Source organism: Fusarium graminearum, chromosome 1 (assembly GCF_000240135.3).
Source record: "Fusarium graminearum PH-1 chromosome 1, whole genome shotgun sequence".
Classification (NCBI taxonomy): domain Eukaryota; kingdom Fungi; phylum Ascomycota; class Sordariomycetes; order Hypocreales; family Nectriaceae; genus Fusarium; species Fusarium graminearum.
Genome location: NC_026474.1, coordinates 1,224,794 through 1,245,670, shown reverse-complemented (window position 1 = coordinate 1,245,670; position 20,877 = coordinate 1,224,794). Strand labels below are relative to the sequence as shown.

The window sequence follows — 20,877 nt, the reverse complement described above, 5'->3', positions numbered from 1 at the left end:
AATTGGGTTATTTTACTGATGAATTTAAAATATGATAATGCCGCAATCTGCACCAGCGATATGAACTAACCTGTGACAATGATATTACTTGTACTTATGAACGTGCCCAATAATCTCACCCCAGGAAACGCACCGCCGTCATAGCCAAGACAACGCTCATGCATGCCCGTTCAGCCCCAATTGCTTTCCAAGAGCCTTGTCCCACCATTCTTCCCAGTCAAGGACTTTTCGGCCGAGTCTCGCTTCCTCAGCTGCAAAGACCATGGCGTGGCTTCGCAGTACGTCATCGAGAGTGCATCCAATGAACTCATCCTGCGCACGAGGAGCCTCCCAGCCATGATTCTTGACACGATCACACGCCATGACAAACTGGCGTGTAAGACCCAAGTCTCCTCCACCATGACCAAGGTCTTCAACACGGGGGTGGTAAGTCTTTGTTTCGCCCGTATTGAAGTCTTCAACTACGATGCGTCGCGAGTCGGCGTAGACCTCGCCGTGCTCGCCGTAAAAGTGAGAATATCGCTCGCAGATCTTGGTTGTTTGGGCAACCATATGTAGAGTCGCTGTCTTTGCCGGCTGGGTGGACTCAGGCCAGGTGATTGTGACAAACTGGTCGTCGCAGACGTTGTTATCTGCTTCAAAGACGCAACGACCGAACCAGTTCCTGGACTGGACCTCAGACTTGGGCGTCGACTCGTCATAGTCTTCCACGAGGGCCTTCATGACTTGCTCCTCTTTTTCTTCTTGAGATGGGTAGTCCTCGATATCGTGGACGACGATACTGACGGGCCATCCAGTGTTGCCGGACTGTAGTCCTTTGAGCTTGGGACCGAGGTATATGTTCTTTGCCGAGAACTTGCAGCCTTCGTCTCCAAGGGGGCACTTTGTGCAGTTTGTTGCTGACCCTGCTGCCTTGGGCTTTCTACTCTTCTTGAACAGATGAAGGCCGCCAGAGGAAGCCACTGTTGCAGGAATATGAGGCTCTCCTTGACCGGCCTTTTCTGGAGAGCAAAGCAGCCAGAGCAACAAGTCGATGTCATGACAACTCTTTGTCAGGAGTGACGGGGCAGTGGTGTTTTCATTCCGCCAGTTTCCCCTAACGTATGAATGAGAGAAGTGCCAGTACCCCACAGGTTCAGTGTGAGCTGCACTTGATATATCGCCAATGACACGGTCCTCAACGAGGAGCTTGCGTAGCATGATGTTGTGAGGGCTGTAGCGCAGTACGTGACCTATAGAGAATACCTTTGAGGGTTGATAAGGCCGCATGGCTTTGTACATGTCGACGCAGTCTTGGAGAGAGCAGGCAAGAGGCTTTTCGCACATGGTGTGTAATTCGAGCGGTGCAAGGCCAACAATAACCTCACGGTGCATCTCGTCTAGAACACAAACAAAGACACCGTCGACGCCTTCTGGAACATTCTCATCTCCAGCAGCGACTCTCCTTCGGCGATCTTGTTCGTATGCAAGAAAGTCTCGCCAGTCATGGAACGATTGACCTTCTTTTGGGGAACCATTGCCCCAGATGTGATCTCGGCCAAGGGACTCGCGCTTGAACTTGAGGGGTTCAGCAACAGCGGCGACCACGCCATTGGAGACGCTGTCAATGGCAGCAGCGTAATTTTGCCCTCGTGATCCTGCGCCTATTATGAGAAAGCGAGGTGGTGTCTCGGACATTTCTGGCTTGGGAGGTGGTTGGGGTTGTGACTTTGTGTCTCCATTTTCTTCTGTCGTGAGCTTTGACAAGAGGTTGTTTACTAACGTCGACATAATGAAAGTATAGGTAGTAAGATTGTATAGTGTATTCGAGCCAATGTGACGTTTGATGTTGTACGAGTTAAGAAAGCCAAGTTATATATCTTTTGTGGAGGGTCAAGTTGAGTATCTGATGCCACTACGAGACACCACTTTAGAGTATGATTGGTAGAAAGTTAGGCAGCGAGAATATACAGCTAGGCAACGATCGATCTGAAATAAAAGAGATATAATGTAGTAGAACGTAACATTTAATTGTTGCAATTGTTTTTGTATAGGTATATCGTGTTGTTGAAGTTGAGATAGGTGGCCAATGGGATAGAATGTATTAATATGTACCACGTCTCAGTGCATTGATTCACTGCATGTACTAACTAAAGTGAATTGCAGTTGGGTGGTTCCCATCTTTAACCCCACTAAATAATTACTAAACCTTAGTGAAGATATGCTTTCTCTGATGCTTTCATGAGAAAAGCCAGCAGCTCTTGGACTTCAACGTTACATTGCAACCATCCAAAATATTGCAACAATGTCTACGGCTGCAGAAGGTCAGGCTGATAACCAGACAAAGAGTGCTTGCGATGATCCTCTTGTATGGATCGACTGTGAGGTAGGGTATGCCGTGTTACGTTGTATAATGAACGGCTTTAAGCTGACTCTATCAACAGATGACTGGTCTCGACCAGGACAATGATGAAATCATAGAGATCTACTGCATCATCACAACGGGAAACCTTGAGATTCTCGACGAAGAGGGCTTTCACGCCATCATCCACTTCCCCCAGTCTCGTCTTGACCAGATGGATGAGTGGTGCACAAAGACACACGCAGAATCTGGCCTCACCGCCGCTGTTCTTGAGTCGACGACTACTCCAGAGCAAGCCGCCGATGCCCTCTACGAGTACATCACGCGATTTATCCCCGAGCGTAAGCGTGGCCTCCTCGCAGGCAACAGCGTGCACTGCGACAGGGCGTTTCTGAGGCGAGAGCCCTACAAGCGTGTGATGAGACACCTGCACCACAGAATTCTGGATGTCAGCTCTATCAAGGAGGCTGCGAGACGCTGGGCGGCCAAGAGGATTGTGAACAAGGTTCCCAATAAGAAGGGTCTGCACAAGGCGAGGGATGATATTCTTGAGAGTATCGAGGAAGCAAAGTATTACAGGGAGGTTATCTTTAGGCCGACATTTGATGTTGTGCCTGCTAAGAACAAGCCCAACAAGGGGAAGCAATAGTTTTGAATTGATATCAGGTTCTGAGAGAGGTGGGTTGTGAATTAAAGATGTGACGGACCCAAGTGTCATGATTGAGCTACTAAACTTGGCAGCTACTTGGAAAGCAATAGCTCTATGTTGTAAGCTCTAGCTCTAGCTTTAGCTCCTCTTGTTGTCTTTGTGGCCAGCCTTGTCAATATCTCAACTGGACAGTTGCTAATAGTACCTAGCTTAGCTACCTCTATTGCTCATCATATCCACCAGCTTCCATCATGAGCTCTACCTCGCTCATATTTACGCGAGAATATCGCATCTCAACGAAATATCCAGACACTGTAGACACTGTACTTGACTAGAAGTATATCCCTACAAGCACAGTATCAATTGTGCTGCCCCTCCATTAGCTTGAGTGATATCATCTCGTTTACCCCACCAGAGAGCTCCCTCCCTCCCTGTAGCTCCCCTCTTTTTGTCTCAGTCCCCGTCTCTCGTCTCGACATCCTCTACCGCTACCTTCGCTTCTCTTTTCTCCTCCTTTTCTCTTTCTCAACAAATCTTTCCAAAAGAAAGGTCATACTCTTCTCCCTCATTCCCTCTACTCTACCATATCAAACAATCATGGGTGTTCAAACCGTTGAGTTCAAGCCCTTCCAGGACCAGAAGCCCGGAACGTAAGTTTACTCTGACCTTGAACCTGGATGATCTTCCTGTCGTGCTCCCCCACTGCCCTGGGAGCTAGCGAGGAACTCCTTATTCATTCATCAACCCATTGAAGCTCTACTAACATACACCAACAGTTCTGGTCTTCGAAAGAAGGTCGTCGTCTTCCAGCAGCCTCACTACAGCGAGGCCTTCATCACCAGCATCCTGCTGTCCATCCCTGAGGGCGTCGAGGGTATGCCGCTACTCCCTCTACAGCAAAACAAGAAATGATCTAACCCAATTATAGGCTCCAACCTCGTCATTGGTGGTGACGGTCGCTACTTCAACCCCGAGGCCATCCAGCTCATTGCCAAGATTGGTGCCGCATACGGAGTCAAGAAGCTTATCATCGGCCAGAATGGTATCCTCTCTACTCCTGCTGCCAGCCATGTAATCCGCATCCGCAAGGCTACTGGAGGTATCCTCCTGACTGCCAGCCACAACCCTGGTGGTGAGTTCAACCATATATCCCCGGGCTTATACCCGCACCATGTACATAATCTGACCCTCGACAGGCCCCAAGAACGACTTCGGTATCAAGTACAACCTTGCCAACGGTGGCCCTGCCCCCGAGTCCGTTACAAACAAGATTTACGAGTTCTCCAAGACTTTGACCTCATACAAGATTGCCGACATTCCCGATGTCGACATCACCACTGTTGGCACTCAGACCTACGGCGCCCTCGAGGTCGAGGTTATCGACAGCACTGCCGACTACGTTGCCATGCTTAAAGACATCTTCGACTTTGACCTGATCAAGAAGTTCTTCTCCAGCCACCCCGACTTCAAAGTCCTCTTCGACGGTCTCCACGGTGTCACTGGCCCCTACGGAAAGGCCATCTTCGAGCAGGAGCTTGGATTGAGCAACTCCACACAGAACTGCATCCCCAGCCCCGACTTCAACGGTGGCCACCCCGACCCTAACCTTACCTACGCTCACTCTCTGGTCGAGGTTGTCGATAAGCACAACATTCCCTTTGGTGCCGCTTCTGATGGTGATGGTGACCGAAACATGATCTACGGCGCCAACGCTTTCGTCTCCCCTGGTGACTCTCTCGCCATCATCGCCCACTACGCCCACCTCATCCCTTACTTCAAGAAGAACGGTGTCAACGGTCTCGCTCGCTCCATGCCCACCAGCGGTGCCGTCGACCTCGTCGCCAAGGCCCAGGGTCTCGACTGTTACGAGGTGCCCACCGGCTGGAAGTTCTTCTGCGCTCTCTTCGACGCCAAGAAGCTCTCCATCTGCGGTGAGGAGAGTTTTGGTACTGGCAGTGACCACATTCGCGAGAAGGATGGTCTGTGGGCCGTTATCGCTTGGCTCAACATCATCGCTGGTGTTGGTATCCAGAACCCCGAGGTCACCCCCTCGATCAAGGAGATCCAGAAGGAGTTCTGGACCAAGTACGGACGTACTTTCTTCACCCGTTACGACTATGAGGATGTCGACTCAGAGGGTGCCAACAAGGTTATTGGCGAGCTAGAGAAGCTTGTTGCTGACTCTAACTTTGTCGGCAGCACTATTGAGGGTGCGTACCATTACTATCTAATACAAGGACATAGGCTAACTCATTCTAGGACGCAAGGTTACGAAGGCTGGCAACTTCTCATACACCGACCTCGATGGCTCCGTTGCCTCCAAGCAGGGTCTGTACGCCGGCTTCTCCTCCGGCAGCCGTATCGTTGTCCGACTCTCTGGTACTGGCTCATCTGGAGCTACCATCCGCCTGTACATTGAGCAGCACACCAGCGACCCCTCAAAGTACGAGCTTGATGCTCAAGACTTCCTGAAGGAGGAGGTCAAGTTTGCCACTGAGCTCCTCAAGTTCAAGGAGCACGTCGGCCGTGACGAGCCCGATGTCAAGACCTAAATAAGCAACACGATGTGTGGTGTTTGGACTAAGAACTTAAGAGATGGATGCAAGCATACGATAATTCTGAGATTCTGAGATTATTACTGAGTACAACAGTATTGAAAATTGAGCGTTCTTAAAACTACCAACTACCAACCAAGCAACCCAATCAGTCAACAATTGATGTGTTTTGAGAAGAAGGAGCAGGCACAGTAGTAGCATGAATTAGTACTACATTATAAAACATTCTTAATATTGTTATGTTGAAAACTCGAGACGAGCCCACCAACTAACCCTAATGACAAACTGGCCATGCTAAGTATCTTACATTCTGTTTCCTGTCACTGGGGATTTATTACCAAAAAAAAATGAAAGTCGTTATTCATGAGTCGTTATTTTTCTCATGGGACGCCGTCGCTGGAAAAGCATAAACCGGGTTCAAATGGCTACGAATAATGGAACAAATGAGGTGTAGAATAGTTGAAACGGGCACGAGATCGTGAAGTTAGTTTATGCCCGAATCGTGAGGAGGTTATCTTTAGTCGTCAGGCCGTTGTATCGGTCGTCGTGCTCTCGTCCGTAAACGAGGGGGCAAATATATCTCTGAACCGTTTGGCCGCTGTAGATAAACGTCAGCCCCTGCACCGTTATCGACGGGATAAAACAACTTACCCTCTTCACTGACAAACTTAATTTCAAAGGCTCCAGAACGGTTGATCCGTTGGTTCTGCTGACGGTATTCCTGGCAAAAGACGTAGAGATGAATGTCGGCTAAGCGGACTCTGGTTTTGCTGACTCTCTTGATCCATCTCGACGAAGCAGATTGATGTGTGACTGAAGACTCTTGTTAGTAATGTTTATGCAAAAGCTAAAGTCTCGACATACCGAATGCTGTCCAGACAGGACACTGCCGTAGATCCCCTTCCCAGACTGCAGCGTGAAGACGGAGACCCTTGGAGACAAAGTCCTCATAGACAATAAGAGAATGCATAAAATTGTCATCCACAATTCGGCTAATTAAATCAGTATGAATCGACAAAGTATTGGATCTGGGACTTACGCTTGGAATAACTTGCGTTCACCCCAAAGACTGAGGTCTTCGTTTGCCGCCATTCGAAGAGTTTGGCTGTCACGAGTCTTGAATGACAGAAAGCAGCAATATACCAAGACCATTTCTAAATAAATTAGCATGTCGGTCTACTAGATGTATGCCTCAGGGATATTCAACTCACCTTCCCATGTCAGGAAGCAAAGGGTCGCCCACCTCTTGGTGCATCGGTCGCTCTCGCTCCATCGCCAGAATTGAAGACAACTTCCGTTGCGATCGACAACAAGCTCATGTGCCCCACGAAGCGAGAACCAAGGTGTGCCCATGTGGAACGTTCGTAGGAGAAAGTAGGGGCAGTTGTCCCGTGCACTTTCATACACCACCAAAGTTATTTGGCGCTCATTGAAGGATCTGTTTTTGTTAGTCGGAGGCCAATATCTATCAGCTGCATTTTGGCCTTACCGCATAAATAGAATTTTTGCATCGCTAGGCATCTGGATTTGTTCCCAGGGAACAAGCGGACCCCATGCCTTGGACCTATAGATTGTTGAGGATGTATGAAGAGTGAGGCGAGGTATGGGAAACTCACGGCTGCTGGTGTTTGAGTGGAGTTCGAGATGGCAGTGGTAGGGAGAAGATCTTTTCAGACCAATGTATGTTCTATTGAATTTATGAGAAACCATTCAAGGACATTGCGTTGACTTGGCTTACCGCTATGGTGCTCGAATCATCGTCTAGCACAGAATCGAGTTGAGAAGTAGAGTTTAGACGAATAGGGGGAGGTGCTGTTGCTCATTAGCTCTACATTGATGAAACCGGTGCCGATGTTCTCACGGATGTTTCGGGCTTCTCTGAGCTCCATTAGCTGAACTCGGGTGGTTTCCATCGTGTTAAAGTCGAAGCTCAGTGATCTATCGATGGTTATTAGTTGCAACCTTGGAGATGACCTTGCAATGTCAGGCTAACCTTGTCAACAATTCTCGTAGCAGAGTCAGGAAACGATTATAAAGAATAAACCGTTGGGGGAGCGAGAGACCTCCAGCTTCATCAGTCATGGAATGATACATCTTTCGCCAACGGTTCTCTCTAGTCTGAGACCGGTCTTCGTAGAATGTAGTGATGTCTCTTAACGATCTCGATAGGCAAGGAAGGAGAATCTCGAGATAATCGAGCACGATAGGAACGCGAGAGAAATGGACCTTGCAGTGCTCAGGTAATTCAAAGAGCAATTGGCTAGAGGCTCTAATCTCTTCGATTGTCATCATGAGATGAGCGTGGTTGCCATCGGGCAAGACATTGTGAAGTCCCTGCAACTGAAGTGCAACAAGATCGGCCCTTTCTCCCTCCAAGCAACAGCCTTGAAGCAGGTGAAGCTCAAGTTGATCACCAAGAACCATCTCCATCATGAGAGATAGAATGCGTATACAACTGGGCGTCTCTGTTTCATCACATAACGAGAGAGACCACGATTGGTCTTGTTATTATCTTGCTTCTGCCCTCACCCTTGCAGCCCGCCAAGATCAGTCGTGTCAATGGAAGTTGTCGATCGAGCCAACGTGTACGGTGAAGAGTGTGGAGTAGCGGATAGTACTGGTGGAGGTATTCTGAATTGATGATATTAAGAAAAGTATAGATAACCGACGATGGTGATCAATTGCGAGATCTTGAATTGGATGAGAGACTAGGAATAGATTCAAGACTTGATGAGAGATCCTTGGTTAATAATGGTAGAAGAGGGGACGACGGGTATGCAAACCGTCCATAACGTGTGATCCGATCCGGGCAATTGTTCAACACCATCGAGAGGTGCACCAGCACCAGTCTAGCCATACACACGACCTTCCCTGACGTGGTTGGTGCACGGTTCTCGCTCTGAGCCTTGAGTGAGCCCATCAGGTCGATGCACGTAATATTCGACACTCTTGGGGGTCATCGACCTGTCGTCGCCTCAACTAAAGCCAGGCCTCAAGTCCGGGGGGGTCTTGGTCCACCTGATGGTCAGATGCCGCTCGCATTGTACATAAGTCTGCAGGATCAACACTGTCAACTTGGGTTTCATTGAGACAATTACACCAACGAGAGGAGATGTTTGTCCTTAGCGAGCGTGGCATTGGGTGTGTATCCGTCAACTCAAGATTTGGGCTCCAGCCTGAATCAACTTCTCAGGCGTTGCCACGATAGCAAGCGCACTGGGACATGACGCCAGGCCAATGCATGAGGAGATATTCGGGGGGCATCGATTGAACTGGATTAGGACGGGAATGAGTGGGCACTCGCACCAGTCAAGGCGACCATTCCCAGAGAAGAGCAGCTGTACTGCTCTGTCCAGTGACAGTTGAGATGCGACGTGTTGCTACGTCGGCGACCCTTGCCATGCGTCCGCGGGATGTGGACTTCGTGTGGGGAAAATCTGATGATGCTGGAGATTGCGAGAAGGTGAAGAACGAAGTAGTAGCTTCAAAACGACGTTCGTGCTGGGGTATACCGTATTTCCCTCCTCGTTCTAGTTCTAGTTCTAGTTCTAGTTATAGTCAGACCTACCCAAGTTACCTAGTATGGCATGACCTTGTGCTCATCCTCTCAATGTTGTTTGTACTCCACCCCAACAGCCGTTGGGGATGAGGCTCAGCAGGACAGGACCTTGATACCAGTCTTGAATAGTCTGCACGAGGTTGTACATTTCGTTTTAGGACTTTTCGTACATGTGTAAACGTATATAACATTGTCCCATCGTCTTCTATTTAGGGCAAGCATCGCAACTTGGCTTGCTGGTCTGGACACTGTGGGTGACAGTAACAATGGTTCAGGTCTTTTTGACTGACAGGAAACAAGTACCGTAAGATCTGGATGATAAGAGAACAGGTGAGGCTTTCAGCTTGGTTGGGCCAGACTTTTCCCCTCGCCTTCCCTGCCTGGCCATAGATACTTATCAGGCGAGAATGACTGGGAAGAGATACTTACTATCTTGCCCTGATCAAGACTGAGTCATGTTGACCAAGTAAAAATGATGGGCTTGAACAGCCTTTTCATTACATAGAAATCAAACGTCACGAATCCAAGGGTTCTTCACATACACTCTACTTCATTACTAGCCACTATCAGCCACTTTCATCGAACAGGGAGAGCTCGCGCCTCAAACGGCCTACAAGCCTCCTCATCATTTAAGTTTGAGCTTCCAATTGGTGATTCACGGCTGCTAGCCTTATGAAATGAGTACACAATGCGTGGTAAAATGGTAGATGACGTTTATGTTTTCGTAGTTTCGATTATTTGGGTCGGAGTTCCCTTAATTGTACAAGCATTGCGTTTCCTCGTCCCATGATCCTCGAGTTCACGATCTGTTTCTCATGGCCAAGGACACTGAAATAGAAGCCAGTAGCTCAATCGATCGCCCTCAAGATCATAACATCGGGGACGGCCTTAACCCGAGAAAATTCCTAGTAAAAAACAAGGCACTCTTCCTGTGCCATCATACAACACCGCCCAGACCAAAATGCAAAGAGGAAGGACTTCCTGGCCAGAATCTACAACACGGCGCTGGTGCTGGGACTAATCCGATTCAGACTTCTTCTGCGAGCGACGCTTGGGTTTGACATCGGAGGCTCCATTCTAAGAAGACTCCTCTTCTTCCTGATCGGCCTTGATATGTTGTTAGTATTTATATGCTGAAGCGTTTCACAATATCAACTTACATTGTAGGCCTGCTTCTCGTCCTCATACCGCTTCTTATCAGCGGCAGCCTTAGCCTCGTAGGGAGCACGTTGCTTCTCGTTGAGGGCCTTCCATCGCTCACCGAGGAGCTTGCCGACTTGACCGAAAGAGATACCAGGGTTCTCCTCACGGACGTTCTCACGCTGTTCGTTGGCAAAGAACATATAGGCAGACAGGCCGCGCTTGGGAGCGTTGGGGTCTGTTACTGTTAGCTGTGCTCGATACTCTAAAGACCGCGACGTGTGCGACGGAAAGACACAATACAAAGTGCGATTGCTGACACGAGCGCGTGGGAAATGTTTCGACTTACCCTTCTTGGCCCGCTTAGTTCTGGTCGCACGCTTGGCGGGAGCAGCAGCCTTAGGCATTTTGATTGTGTTCTGTGAATGAGTATGAGTAACTGATCTGACAAGACTTGGCCGGCTGATAGTGTGTGCAACGGGAAAAGCACCGACGTCGACAAAAAATCGCAATGTGAAATGCGGTGCCAGCAACGATGGAGGGGTAGCTCAAGCTAGCTCGAAGCTGGGCTGTGAGCAATATGGGTGAGGGTAAAGTGGCGAGGCGCAAAAGCGATTGCGCTTTCCAACGCGTAGAAATGCGCGTAAATAGGCAGGAAAATGGTGTATGGAGGGTTTGCGCGTACCTGAGGGATGAATTTAGAAGAAAGGGATTTGTGGTGTTGATGTAGTCTGTAATGCGCTTCTGTTAGCTAAAGTGTTAAGCTATTGCGCGACCAGCAATGTATGGGTGATGATGATGCGATAGACAGCACGATGCAGCTTGAACTTGCGATGGGCTTTTTAACAGTGAACGAGGTTCGAAAACAATTAAAAAAGCTCAAAGCGTGGACAGGCGCAAAGGTTGAATGCGAAAGAAAAAGAAAAAAGTGGTGGCTCTTGAAGTATAGAACGGGAGGTTACTCACCACAAAGACGTATTGAGGCGTGTTGAGTGTAGAGACGAATTTGGGTGGGAGAATTGTATGGGAGAAAAGAGAGTGAGAAAGAATGTATGGGGAGGGCCAAGGCAGCCTTTTTACTATGGGGGAGTGATTGTGCGTGGGGAGGGAACGCGGCCTGCCCAGCTACCAGACTTGGACTGTTATGCAATGGGCTGGTAGGCTGGCTTGGGTGAGCTTGCCTCTTGGTGCCCCCCTTCCCTTTTTTTTTATTCCACTCCTTCTCCTTCTCCTTACCCTTCCCTTCCCCCTCTAGGAAAATTGGGTGCAGTGCGGTGCGTGTTGCTCTGCGGTGCGTGTGCTTGGAGCTGCACTTGCACTAGTACTGTCGCAGCAGTCTTGAGTTTGAGATGTATCCGTTACCCGTACCTGTACCGCACCTGCCTGGGGCCAATTTCTACCTCTGGGCCTGCTACTAGGGGAGACGACCAGGACTCCGTCCAAGCCCCGTCATCCAAGCTCCTCAGGAGCACCTGCCTCTGACCACTCACCAGCGTGTAAGCGAGTGGTTCTGTTGCTATTGTTGTATGGTACTGTACGGGTACAAGCCGCACGCAGCCCGCCGCGCCGAGGTACAGTACAAAGCTCTTGTACCGCGACACAGCCGTCTTTATTCGCACAGTATACTTGCGACTCTAGGAGGCAGTCGCAAGCCCCTCTGCCTTTGATTATGGTACATAGCACCTCTTTTTTACTCTGGTCACTCCTAACAAATCACGCCCGTCCAACTAGCCACTCTGCTCTGATGAGCACTCTCTTTCCCTTCTGTGCCGTATTTTACTATTATACCCGTTATTCGTTGTTTCTGCCCAGTCAACTGGCTCAATCCAGCGGGTTTACTTTACTGTGTGAAACAGTGACTTTTTCCCTTGTTCCCTTGGCTCTTCTTATCCCCTGCTTGTCCATGTCTCTATCATCTCTTGTCGAGTTTGAGTCGGAGTCAATGTTTCTTTTTTGGCTTCACATCGTCTCCTCTTTCTTCCTACTGTACCTAGTCCCCTCCGGTCCATGTCCATGCCCATCCACCTCTCCACCTCCACCTCTCTGAGGCCGCTATGCTTCATCAATCAATCTCGGACTTGTAGTCGCGCTCACCTCACCATTACCATTATGCTCCGCTACTGACACCCTCCTCCCTGCCCCTTTGCCCTTCTCTCTCCTAGGTTTGTTACTTGTGCCACACCAATTTGATGCCAACCGCGTACAACACCAACGCTTCCTACTCAATACGGATATCGATTCCCCAAACCCATTCCACCAGAGTATATTGGCAGGACTATCCAGAATTACACACGCAATTAACATCATACGACGCATAAAGCCTTTTCAGCTGATACGCTATGTACACTGCATTCGTCTTTCTTTATTCCTTTCTTCTTTTGCCTGTTCAAGGGCGTTGGATTTTATTGATGTAATGTCGAGCTTTCGTGAGAGATGATTCGCTAAAAAGGCGACTAGCACTTCCGCGATGCACGCAAACTTACCACGACGAGACGAAAGACTTCTTTCTGTATGTACCTATGTTGAATAGCAATTGCTACCATGATCGGACCTCTCGAATCTCTATACAAAACGCAATACCTCAGTCAGATGTCAATTGGATACTTGTCTTAAAGTCCAACTAACTAATTCAAAATTTGCTTGTTCTGGCGCATCCAGCATCAGCATCAGCATCACACGTTTCAGCAGTGAGCACAACTTGTGGTTGGGAAAGGGTCCAATTATCGCTCCACGAGCATTGACTGACTACACCAACGACCGGGCAACCGAATGCAATGGCCCGTTTCCGGGTTCGTCTCTTATTCACAACTCGTTCGTTATCCGGGCTTGGGAGGGATTGTCCTCCAAAACCCCAGCGCTAACTATCCTACCTGTGCCTAAGACAATCTCGGGCTGTGTTTTACTTCACTATCCCTCACCCCTGCCATACAAACTCCGACTGATGCACCATTCAAGCGTGCATCACACTCAGTTCGGCACTAACTAATTCGTTACCTTGAGACAATGGTATCACTTGCACGACTCTGACGGTCGAGAATGACATTGGTATAGCTGGAACCTAACTCACTCACCATGGTTGCCAGGCGACCTGCTCTGACTATTCCCAATAGCTTCTTGGTTTGTTCATTTCTCATATCCAGTCACCAGGCGTTTCTTGATCAACGCCGGACCTGCCATCAGTTCTAGACCACTTTTAACTGTTGACTGGTGCAATGATGTGCGGCGGAGTGCAGTACTTTAGCCGTGCGTGATCATCAAGTACTGTCATACGAAAATCGTACGTATAGGTACCTGCTTATGCGTATCCTCACAAGACCAACTGTTTGACCCCTCGCATTTTCATCCCTTTGTGCTTCTGCTTGTTACTTTCCTGCCTCGACCGAACGTAAGGAGTCAATATCCCGATACCCTCCTTCCTATCCCGCATCTCACTTTCACTGTCCTCTACTAGCATATGCTTGGTATGCACCAGTTGGGATCTGACTACAAGGTACGCCTTTTAGTTGGTTGTTTGAGTCTAGGCCCGGGCAAAGTTACCGTCGTCTCCCATCATTCTGCTCGCTCGAGTGCAAAGACAACGGGGTCCTAGCTTCGGCAGAGAAAGACTGGCTCGACTGGTGCTGTGCACCCGTGTATCACCGCGGTGCTTTTTTCAACTGGCATTGCAGCTGAGTAAAAATCTGTACTATTGTTCATAGGCGCATCATCGAGCAGCGATCAGTGCTGATACTACACATCAAGGTCATGGATACCTTTGCTAAAACCATACCAAGCGGGAAAAGACAGGTCAAAGCAAGCGAAAGTCACAATGATGCGGGCAAAAGGTACATGGTGATGCATACTCCATTTGCGGACATGGCGGGTACCACGAGTCGGGCGAGAAGCCCTGTTGGTGTAAACGGGGACAGTCGACAGCGCCTAGTCGCAGAGAGAGAGAGACCAGGCAGGGCAGGCAAGCAAAAGCGCCCGGTGATGGCGGCTTTGCCGAGCATGTCTGGTCGCGCCGGACCAAAACAATGTGCAAAGACACGCCGTAAGTGGCCCTCGAGAGAGGTACCAGTAGAGACTTGCAGCGGGTACGCGACACACCTGTCTTTAGGTGGTCATGTAGTCCTCCTGGCACCTGATACTGTGCTGTACCTCGACGCCGAGCCGACTCTGGGCTCACGCCAGAGCTCAGAACAGGGAGCTGAGCGGTCCCCCGCCCAAGCCAAATCTCTCTGTTCCTCTCCACTCGCTCTTCTTGCTTGTTTTCCTGCCACCTGGTTTTCACGTTATTTATGCTTTTGACTTAGTAATCTTATTTGGGTCTCGCTCTGCTTTTTCTGACGCAAAACCATCACGTATCGCGATATTCATTCCCGATGAGGTAACTAAATGAGTACCTCTCGGGACATGCCCGCCCAGCAACAGTATTTTTGTGCTTTTTATTGATAAATGTTTCCTGGAAAATGAATGCCAAATTTCCCTTTTATTTTCTAAGAATGAATGATCATGTTGCTTCATCATTTTATTTCCATTTTTCTTTTGCGAAAATCACCCAAGGGCTGCCCAATACAAGTCCTTCGTGCTGTAGTCAATAAACGCACCCTTTTTTCAAGTGTCGATCTGGTCCAGAACAAGGCAAATTCAGAAGGACTATCGAGAAAATAGCCGCAGCTAATCTTTTTTGTTTTATTGTCATGCTCTATCCTCTTGTTTCATCTCAAAATTGCCAAGAGATATCACGTGTATATCCAGACAGACTGATGGTCATAGCTCCTTACTTCTACTAAACCCTATCGGGATTCTCTGATGAATGAGATCATGAGATTCGGCTGTTGGCGAATTGTTGGAGCTTGAGACGAGGACGAAGGCTAGAGAGAAGCTCGAGACCCAGCACCTGCATGCTCTTCCAGGGACAGCTGCAAAGGCGCATCGCTAGTTGCAAAACCTAGCTGATGAGCCGAGGGAGTCTTGATTGCTTTCTCCCCAAGACACCTATCGTCTCCACGTCGAGAGCTCTTGTAAGCCCGTCCTGGTCAAGACGGGTGTTGACCTTCGTGCCGTGCGGTAGGATCATCGACAAGGAGATGGTCAACTCATAGTAAAGCGCATGTAGACAGCTGGTGGTTGGTACTTTGAAAAGGGTGTAATTACCGAGTGAGATCATTCATCAGTCTCGGGATCGAGTACAACGTCCCGCAGCTCATCGTCTTGGACCCAGTCAACGCCGCTACCAACTATTATACCTCCGGCCACACCTTTCATGACCCGCCATTTTTGTTTGCTAGCCTTGACCTCCGCCTCGAGCCTCTTCTGCTCTTCCATCATCTTCGAGTTGTTTGGGGGAACTCTCTTCTTGAGTTTTGCTTGATCTGCCAACTCAAACAGTTCAGCTGCCAGAGTGACGTTTTCTCGAGATTTCCGCAGTGTGTCACTTTGCGCCGTCGTCAACGCCTTCCATACCTCGTTCGTCTGAGAGGCCTGCCTTGCGACTGAGACCGATGCTTCATCTCTGCGCTCGATGAATGGCAAAAGTTCACTAAAGGATGTTAGCAAATAGCCAATTCGCCAGGACAAAGCACATACCGCTCGATAGGGGCTGTTTCTGCGTTGCTGTGAACAGCTTTGAGTATAGGATTGGCTGTCACGACGGCTTCCGTCACGTCGTTTCTGAGAACATATTGTGCTCTGGTCTCCAGAAGGTCTGATTGTGCATTTTGTGTTTCTTCATCGGTGAATAAAGCGGTATCATCTAAAGACTGTAAGAATTTATGGCAAGATTGCTGTGAGGAAAAACAAACCTGACTGATGCGATTGTTGGGCATTTATAATAGCAATTTCCAGTTGTAGTTCTTGTATTCGATCATATAGGGCGAGAATCTTCTCTTCATCTTCTGACATGGGCAAGTGAGACGTTTCAATGTCGCCATTCACCATGAGGGTATCGCCTTTATCCTCCATCGTGATCTTGAGTTCAATGCCAGGTTATCCTCTCCCCTGGTGACTTGTCCTAGTTATGATATAAACGCCTTGGCCTAATACATACGCGTTGTGACTTTCCTGATGGTCGTTGTTTGTGGCTGTGATTATCTGTGGCGGTCAATCTGTGGCGCCCCACGAATAAAAAAGTGTCCGTCACAAGGCACCGGTCACGCTAGCACCAGGCTCTCATCATGCCCAGAGAGATTCTGTGGATCCTTCGTCACGCGAAGGTACCTATAAACCTAGTCATTCAACATCATTCCGACATTTTAGTTTTGGTAGACACAACATACATCTATTGAGGTCATCCCTTCTCTCTTGTAGGTCGCAAACTGCGGCATTGTTTCCAACAGGAGATGTCTCGGGATGGCTCTCCAGGTGTTGATAGCCCATACGGGCCTGCGGCTGGAAGTCGATACCGCACAGTTCTCCATGTAAGCCTTATCGGTACCGCTATTATGCCATGATAGCTAACTTGAGTACAGCCTCGATGATCTCAAAACTTGGGTTTCCAAGAAAACCTCAATCCCGCCACAGCATATCGTCGCCTTGAATCCTCATGGCCGGACGGTCAAGATTACGAATTTACATACAGAGGTTTGATAGGTACCCAACCGGACCCATAACGTCGCTAACAGTATTCCAGAAAGAGATCTTTGTTTACGATATCCGAATAAGCTCTCCCGGCAATACGAACCTCATCACCCCAATACCGCTACCGAAGCGGTACGCCGTTCCGAATGCGCCGAACACTATCGACGATGTACAGTCAATAACATCATGGCAAGAACTATACAAAGACCGCCGGAACTGGGCCATGCGTCTTGTAGAAGATTCTGGCCAGATGAGCTCAGCTACACTGGCACGATACAGCGAAATAGATGTTATTATCAAGTGCCTGGATGCTGCTGTTGCGAACCTCGAAATCAGCATCAAACAAATCGAGCCCAAGTACAACGACCTCAAGAAGTGGGTAGCACCCGCACTGGAAGAGCACGGCAACCTTGTCGAGAGATGGGAGCAGTATTTAGATCTCGCCAAGAGCACACCAGTTTCACCCTCCATGGTCAAATTTATGACTGGACGGGAAATCAACAAGGCCAGACCAACCCTGGAGGATCTTATCGAATTAGACACAGCGAAGAAGGCTGGGAAGCTGGCGCCGACCGCTCACCGAAGGTTCAGCGATAAGGCAAATCAACTCGGCAATACAGCGTCCCAGATGTATCAAAGCTTGGAGTCGCTAATCGCTAATTTCGAGACACTCATGAGCCGCTCTGCTCTCAGCCATAGCACAGACTCGGCCCAGCTTCTTGAAGATATCGAAGCAGTGGTGAAGCAGATGGATTCCGACTACAGAGCTGCACTGGGATACGGCAACACACAGCGAGACGTGGCGCAAGCTTCCAAGACGGCTTCGGTGCATACCGAGCATCTGGTACCAACACTAAAGAAGCGAGTAAAAGAGATGGAAGAGTTGCTCCATTATGGAACCGATGCGCGCAACTCGGTCGCCTCGGAGTCGGCAAAGTTCATGCGCCATGTCACCGAGATTACGTCCCTGCACAGCAACGTCAAAAGCCAGATCAACGTGCTGAACCAATCCGAGGATGATATGACGACATTCGACTACCTTCGCCTCATCCACCAACTTCCCTACATGTATGCAGCTTTTGTCGCAGAAGCAGTCCGACGCCGCGAATGGGTTGATAAGGTCAAAACGGACTCTTCCACGTTGGCAAACGAAATGGCCCTGTTCCAGGATGAAGAGTCCAAACGGCGACGCAAGTGGCAGAAAATGATTGGCAGCATGTACGGTCCTGATTTAGATACAAATGTCATGGGTCTCGAGGTCAACCTGCTCGGAGAAGACACACCCTGGCCAGCCTTGACCAAAGAGGATCTGACAGATTTTATCCAGATACTGCAAGAGCAACCTGTTGATCAGACCGTTTTGGACGACATAGTAAAGCTTGTACAAGAGCTTGATAGTCCAACAAAGCAGCAGTCCAAACGACTCAAGGCTTTCAAGAATGGGAGCATACATGAGGCTGCACTTGGCAGGAGTGGGCTTATGATTCGAGGAGATGACGATCTACTGCAATCGCTACAAGAAGATAAGGGGAAACTGGAGAATAAGCTTAAGACAGCCGAAAGTCGAGTCCGTCGTTTAGAAGACTTACTTCACCGACAGAGCCAAGCCAGCCGCCCCGGAAACCTGTTCCAACCACAAGGTTCTCAGCAACGTGAGAGAGTGAATTCAGCATCCTCGGTTAGATCGAGCCGCTTCGACGATCGCAGACGATCTTCCGAAGGCATTGACCCTTTGATGCGCCGTATCACTCAACTCGAAAACGAACTGCGAGAAGAGAAACAGCGATCAGTCAATCTACAGCAGGAGCTAACGACTCAATCAAATAACCATGAAGACGTCAAAGGTCAGCACGAAGACTTGAAGGCCCAGCATGAAGATTTGAAAGGTCAAATGGCAGAAATTAACACTACCAAACAAGATCTACTCGAGAACATGGAGGCCCTTGAGCGCGAGTTCGTCGAAGAGCGTAAGAACCTGGAGATCGAAATCAAGACACTCAAGGCTCGCCTAGAAGATACCGAAGACGAAATCGAGCAATTCGATGAATCGAGGCAGCACGAGAAAGCCGGGTTGGTCGTACGGGTGGAAGAGTTGGAAGCCGAGCTGGAACAAGTCAACAAGCAGCGACAAGACGACGCGCTCAAGGCGCAAGGGCAGGTTGAGTTTCTACGCAAAGAAACCAGAATCCAAAGAGAGCAACAGGAGGCCCTCGAGCAGCAAATACAGTCCGCACAGGAAGAGGTACAAAACGTCTCGAGAAAGCTAAGTGTTGCCGAGGAGGCTTTGGATGACCATTGGCAAGCTTTGACAAGGCTCTTCAGTGAGCTCTCGCCCGATGGTACTATCCCAGACAACGTTGTGGACCTTTCCAACTTACTACTCACGCAAGCTGGAACCTTGGTTGAAAAGTCTCGGAATTCCGAAGCAGACATCGAGTTGCTAAAGACTCAGGTTGAGCACTTCTCTTCGGCCATATCAGAACTTCGAGAGCAGGTCTCCCAGAAAGATGCCAAGCTTTCCGAGGATGAAATGACCGTGATTCATCTGCGCGAAAATATTGCTGAGGAACAAGCAAAGGTATCAGCTCTCGAACAAGAACTTGCCGATGGCAGGGAGCAACTTACGGAATTGCGTGCTAAACTCAGCGATGGCGAGACTGGCCCTGAAGCTTTGCAGACTCGACTCGAGGATGAGGAGAAGAAGGTCATGACCTTGACCGAAGAGGTGGCCTCCAAGCAATCTCACGTTGGCAGCCTGGAAGAAGAGCTCCGGATGTTCCAGGAGAAGGTTGAATCTCTCCAGGGCAAGATATCGCACATGAACAGCCATTATGAACATCGAGACGAGAAGACGAAGGACCTAACGCAGCGCCTCTACTCTCAGAATGACCGTATGTGCCGACTGCTAGAACGTGTGGGATACGCTGTTACCAGGAAAGATGGAGAGATGACTGTTAACAAAATACCACGCGCCGAGAGAAATGCCCAGAACCTCGCCGATTCTACCGATCCCAGCGCGTCCATTCGCAAATCTGGAACCCTTAGTCGTGTCTTGGGCGATAGTGTCGATTTAGAACTACTCTATTGGTTTAACAACTCCGACATGCAGGCCGAAGATGAGAAATACGAAGAGTTCATGAACAACCTAGGCAAATTTGACATGGAGCTCTTTTCCGAAACTGTTTACCGCAGAATTAAGGAAGTGGAACACATGGCTCGCAAATGGCAGAAGGAGGCTCGGTCTTACAGGGAGAGGGCACACATCTTGCAGAAAGACTCGCACGAGAAGATTGCTTTCAAGCACTTCAGGGAGGGAGACTTGGCCTTGTTCCTTCCGACTCGCAACCAGCAAGCCGGTGCATGGGCTGCTTTCAATGTCGGTTTCCCTCATTATTTCCTCCGAGAGCAAGATGCCCATCGTCTACGACATCGCGAATGGCTTGTTGCCCGTATCTCACGGATTCAAGAACGAGTCGTCGACCTTTCTAAGAGCCTTCAACCAAGCAGCGAGACGGAGTCGATCAACGACGAGGAGAACGACAATCCATTCCAGCTGTCGGATGGTTTGCATTGGTATCTAATCGATGCTTTGGAGGACAAACCTGGCGCGCCCTCAACCCCTGGAATGGGCAAGTCAACTGTCGCGGCTAATACCGTGGAGGCAACAGCCAACATCCACGCCCATGGTGTGGGTGGGAAGGGTAAGAGCCGGGAAAGCGTTACAAGCATTGAAGGTATTAACAAGACACTGTCCAAGAGTCTTGAGAGTAGGCGCAGCAGTACCAACTCCAAGAAAGCCCTGCCTTTCCAACTCGGCGGCACAACGTTGTTGAAGAATAGTGCTTTGGCTAGCGAAACGAATTCACTCCGAGCGCACAACGCCGACACGCCCTCGGGCACAAGTCCAACGCAAGGAGGGCATCTTACATCTACCAACGCGAGCCTGGGACAGAAGAACCAGCGGGTGGACGGCCCAATCAGACAGCCTTCGGACGAGTCATCGACCCAAGGTGGCGGTGCCAAAGCGGACGAGGTACGAAACGTCGACGCCCTTTTTGGACCGTGATTACGG

General features: G+C 49.3%; 8 protein-coding genes across 8 annotated transcripts; 4 read left to right on the top strand and 4 right to left on the bottom strand.

Annotated features, from left to right (window-relative positions):
• Window positions 1–156: 156 nt before the first annotated feature.
• On the bottom strand, window positions 157–1,770 carry FGSG_00389 (uncharacterized protein; the record flags this gene model as incomplete). Its single annotated transcript, XM_011317749.1, has 1 exon — window positions 157–1,770. One exon carries the CDS (start codon window positions 1,768–1,770, stop codon window positions 157–159), a length of 1,614 nt encoding a protein of 537 aa, XP_011316051.1.
• A 514-nt stretch (window positions 1,771–2,284) lies between these two features.
• FGSG_00388 (uncharacterized protein) lies at window positions 2,285–2,990 on the top strand (the record flags this gene model as incomplete). Its single annotated transcript, XM_011317748.1, has 2 exons — window positions 2,285–2,365; window positions 2,424–2,990. The coding sequence occupies 2 exons, from the start codon at window positions 2,285–2,287 to the stop codon at window positions 2,988–2,990; spliced, it is 648 nt and encodes a 215-aa protein (XP_011316050.1).
• A 597-nt stretch (window positions 2,991–3,587) lies between these two features.
• On the top strand, window positions 3,588–5,542 carry FGSG_00387 (phosphoglucomutase; the record flags this gene model as incomplete). The annotated part of the gene is made up of 5 exons (XM_011317747.1): window positions 3,588–3,640; window positions 3,767–3,864; window positions 3,919–4,122; window positions 4,187–5,200; window positions 5,250–5,542. The coding sequence occupies 5 exons, from the start codon at window positions 3,588–3,590 to the stop codon at window positions 5,540–5,542; spliced, it is 1,662 nt and encodes a 553-aa protein (XP_011316049.1).
• Window positions 5,543–6,069: 527 nt separating this feature from the next.
• Window positions 6,070–7,434, bottom strand: FGSG_00386 (uncharacterized protein; the record flags this gene model as incomplete). Its single annotated transcript, XM_011317746.1, has 9 exons — window positions 6,070–6,143; window positions 6,197–6,358; window positions 6,410–6,537; window positions 6,585–6,699; window positions 6,757–6,983; window positions 7,035–7,109; window positions 7,162–7,232; window positions 7,284–7,357; window positions 7,407–7,434. The coding sequence occupies 9 exons, from the start codon at window positions 7,432–7,434 to the stop codon at window positions 6,070–6,072; spliced, it is 954 nt and encodes a 317-aa protein (XP_011316048.1).
• A 2,378-nt stretch (window positions 7,435–9,812) lies between these two features.
• On the bottom strand, window positions 9,813–11,115 carry FGSG_00385 (uncharacterized protein). Its single transcript, XM_011317745.1, has 4 exons — window positions 10,930–11,115; window positions 10,594–10,663; window positions 10,265–10,482; window positions 9,813–10,211 (listed from the first exon to the last, which is right to left on the bottom strand). The coding sequence occupies exons 2-4, from the start codon at window positions 10,649–10,651 to the stop codon at window positions 10,182–10,184; spliced, it is 306 nt and encodes a 101-aa protein (XP_011316047.1). The 5' UTR covers window positions 10,652–10,663; window positions 10,930–11,115; the 3' UTR covers window positions 9,813–10,181.
• Window positions 11,116–13,316: 2,201 nt separating this feature from the next.
• Window positions 13,317–14,534, top strand: FGSG_00384 (uncharacterized protein; the record flags this gene model as incomplete). The annotated part of the gene is made up of 5 exons (XM_011317744.1): window positions 13,317–13,361; window positions 13,532–13,629; window positions 13,717–13,734; window positions 13,943–14,277; window positions 14,344–14,534. 5 exons carry the CDS (start codon window positions 13,317–13,319, stop codon window positions 14,532–14,534), a joined length of 687 nt encoding a protein of 228 aa, XP_011316046.1.
• An 858-nt stretch (window positions 14,535–15,392) lies between these two features.
• On the bottom strand, window positions 15,393–16,190 carry FGSG_00383 (uncharacterized protein; the record flags this gene model as incomplete). Its single annotated transcript, XM_011317743.1, has 3 exons — window positions 15,393–15,768; window positions 15,816–15,981; window positions 16,031–16,190. 3 exons carry the CDS (start codon window positions 16,188–16,190, stop codon window positions 15,393–15,395), a joined length of 702 nt encoding a protein of 233 aa, XP_011316045.1.
• Window positions 16,191–16,402: 212 nt separating this feature from the next.
• On the top strand, window positions 16,403–20,871 carry FGSG_00382 (uncharacterized protein; the record flags this gene model as incomplete). The annotated part of the gene is made up of 3 exons (XM_011317742.1): window positions 16,403–16,441; window positions 16,565–16,645; window positions 16,981–20,871. 3 exons carry the CDS (start codon window positions 16,403–16,405, stop codon window positions 20,869–20,871), a joined length of 4,011 nt encoding a protein of 1,336 aa, XP_011316044.1.
• Between the last annotated feature and the right edge of the window lie 6 nt (window positions 20,872–20,877).

Bases quoted from the DNA above. Each gene is read 5' to 3' on its own strand.
- FGSG_00385 (XM_011317745.1), bottom strand. From the start codon at position 10,651: ATGCCTAAGGCTGCTGCTCCCGCCAAGCGTGCGACCAGAACTAAGCGG. The intron at 10,483-10,593 runs GTAAGTCGAAAC...TAACAGTAACAG, and splicing joins AACTAAGCGGGCCAAGAAGG to ACCCCAACGCTCCCAAGCGC. The intron at 10,212-10,264 runs GTAAGTTGATAT...CAACATATCAAG, and splicing joins ACGAGAAGCAGGCCTACAAT to GCCGATCAGGAAGAAGAGGA.